The 2,990-nt window shown below is 33.6% G+C and overlaps 1 protein-coding gene across 1 annotated transcript; it reads left to right on the top strand.

Moving 5' to 3' along the window:
- The first annotated feature begins 698 nt into the window (after positions 1 to 698).
- Positions 699 to 2,134, top strand: LOC141482740 (uncharacterized). The gene is made up of 3 exons (XM_074176532.1): positions 699 to 1,144; positions 1,204 to 1,425; positions 1,483 to 2,134. Exons 1-3 carry the CDS (start codon positions 974 to 976, stop codon positions 2,128 to 2,130), a joined length of 1,041 nt encoding a protein of 346 aa, XP_074032633.1. The 5' UTR covers positions 699 to 973; the 3' UTR covers positions 2,131 to 2,134.
- The last annotated feature ends 856 nt before the right edge of the window (positions 2,135 to 2,990 follow it).

Below are 2,990 nucleotides of genomic sequence, written 5' to 3'. Positions count from 1 at the left end.
AGAATAAGTTGAAAAATTTCAATAATAAAGAGTAAATAGATCGTTCGAAATGAAGTCTTAGTTTGCACCAACTTGGGTTTTTATCAAAAAAAAAAACTGTCAATTCAATTTTTCTGGTGAATGAATGAAGATTTATAATTTTTGATTCGAAAACTTTGATGATGATAGGACATAAAACTTACTGAGATCATTCGTAATAGTGAGATGTCACAAAATTCAGTGGCTTTATGTAGGTTTTGTGACTGACAATGACTGTAAATAATCTCCTTGCAGCGAGTTTCGGCTACGATACGTCAAACTTGAACTGGGTATGGAGCAAAACCTTCACATGGTGATAATGAAGGAAATCGACAAATCGATATACTTAGATTCAAGTTTAATTCACTGTTGAATCTAGTTCGATCCTCCGAATTTTTTATAGGTGATACACTGTATCCACATTTTTCGAAACAATATAACATCCATGAAAGGGAAGATTTTGCTATATAATTCTCCAACTTCATCCAAAATTTTGTGTGGATTTTCCAGATTTGTGCTGAAGAGGCAATGTTTATATGGAAGTAATGGCTTCGAAAAAAGTTATTTCCAGTTTGTGTCTGAAAGTTTCTTATTTGCATCATCTAATAGTTATTTATGTATCAAGGGAATTAGGAGGGCCTTAATTACCGATGGCAAAGTTTGCGTCCCGAGGGCTTCTGGCCCGAGGGATAGCAATTGCCTGAGGTTATTAAGGCTCATTAATTCCCGTGGTACATAGATAATTTTATTTCTGACCGATTTCAATAAAATTTTGTTCATTTTTGAAACGGAAAAATGTACCAATTCATTACCTTCCCGGTATATTTGAATCAGGTACCGTTGATTATAGTAGAGTTTTCTTGTTGCTAGGTTATTGCTATGTTACTTGTTTATAAACAGAACTTTGTTATCAAGCTGTGTTTGCGGTGAAAACGTGTTTTCTACCCCAAATATAATGGAGGATATTTTGAAAAAAGCTGAACAAGCAAGAGAATCATTAATTCCATCGAAATGTGAAGCCGTATACCAAAAAGAATACAAGATATATCTGGACTGGCTGACACGGAAAAATGTTATGCCAAAAGATGTCACTGAAACTGTATTTCTGGCATATTTTCAAGAACTGGTAAGGAATTTTCTATGTTTTTCGGTAGATTTGTTAGTAATTGTGTTTATTCGTTTCAGTCAGAAACGTATAGTCCGAATTCTTTATGGACTAAATGGTCAATGCTAAAATCGATGGTGACTATACATGAGAAACGATATATCACCAAGTTCAATGAACTACAGGCTTTTTTGAAACGGAAGAGTAAGAGTTATAAGCCGAAAAAGTCTGCTGTTTTATCTCCTAAAGATGTTATCAGATTCCTAAAGGACGCTCCTAATGATATTCATTTATTGCATAAGGTAATTTTTTTCTTATTTTCCTTTTTGTGTGTATTTATTTCCTTTTTTTTGTTATAGGTTGTTTTGATTATGGGTTATTTTGGAGGATGCAGAAGTCAGGAACTTTTGAATATGAAGATATCGGATATAGAGGACCGGGATTCCGTTATGGTAGTAAACGTACCGGAAAGTAAAACTGGTGTATCGAAGAAATTTACAGTTGTGGATGAAAAAGAGTTCTCCGCTTTGCCTTTATTAAGACTTTATATGTCTTTGCGTCCTAAAGGTATTGAACGATTTTTTTTGAGCTTCCGACAAAATAAATGTACATCTCAGCCAATTGGAAAAAACATGTTTGGGAAAATCCCCAGCAAAATCGCAATGTATTTAGGATTGCCAAACTCATCTTCCTATACGGGACATTGCCTTCGTCGCACTTCTGCTACTGCTCTAGCCAATGCAGGAGCAACTATGACTAACTTAAAAAGACACGGAGGTTGGAAAAGTTCCACGGTGGCGGAGGGGTATTTGGAGGATAGCATCGAATTGAGAGATAAAACGGCGCGTATGTTGTCTACTTTGTCATCAGAAGAGGCAGGTACCTCGACTGTAGTGAACAGAAGCTCCAGCCATACAAAAGAAGAAATTGTTTGCAGTGGCGGAAGTAATTTTCAGGGAACATTTCAAAATTGTACATTTATTATTTGTAATGACGTGAATAAATAAAATATGGTTCAGTCATCATTTCTATTTATTTTTACTTGTGAAAGGTAGAGGGAATTATAAAATCTATAATGTCCCAAGGGAGTTATGACCCTCTTTATTGATAGCGTAACTATGACGATATAAGCTTATAATATCCCGGTCAGAAATAAACATCGTTATACACAGTTCATTTTGGAATTATTTTCTTTCTTCCTGAAAATATACACTTCTCAATTCGAAATTTGATTTATAGCATGAAATTCTAAAAATTTCACCAAAATCGGTTGTAAGTGAGAAGGCATATGTCCTCTTCCATGAACAGGAGGGAAAAAAGCATTACTTCTGAGTTTTTTTTCTCTTTTTATAAACTGAATTCTGTTAATTGATTTGCATTTCATGATTCTTCGGCTTTGATTATTGTAAAAATTTGAAAAGTAGTGTATATTGAGTAAATTAAAAATTTCGACAATTCGACAATTTCGAAATAAACGAGAAAAAAATTAAATTTATAGTTATATCAGACAATGTTCTTCAATCTCAAATATGCATATTTTTATTAAATGAAAATCAATTTTCCAGCAAATTCATTGAAAACGTTGGAATAGAATGTTTTATCCGTTTCATTAGCAGTGAAACACCAAATATTTGAAAACTAAAGTGTTTTGTATTCATTTGGAAAATGTGAGGTAGCCAATTATTTGATGCTTGATACACAAACTTGAGAATGATGTATACACGGTCTCTTTCTGGAAGCAGCTCCTTTTGGAAAGTTATATATTCATTATTTCCATGTTCCACAATTTCAAGCAAAACATAAAACATTCCAAAAGTACCTCACATGAGTCTGTGTCTGTGAGTGGATGAAGAAGGCAATAATTTTT

The sequence above is a fragment of the Leptinotarsa decemlineata genome, unplaced genomic scaffold, assembly GCF_025532065.1.
Source record: "Leptinotarsa decemlineata unplaced genomic scaffold, Ldec_3_MD MMD2_tig00001719_RagTag_RagTag, whole genome shotgun sequence".
NCBI lineage: Eukaryota > Metazoa > Arthropoda > Insecta > Coleoptera > Chrysomelidae > Leptinotarsa > Leptinotarsa decemlineata.
Note: the sequence above shows the minus strand (reverse complement) of the source record. Positions and strands in the feature narration are given on the sequence as shown.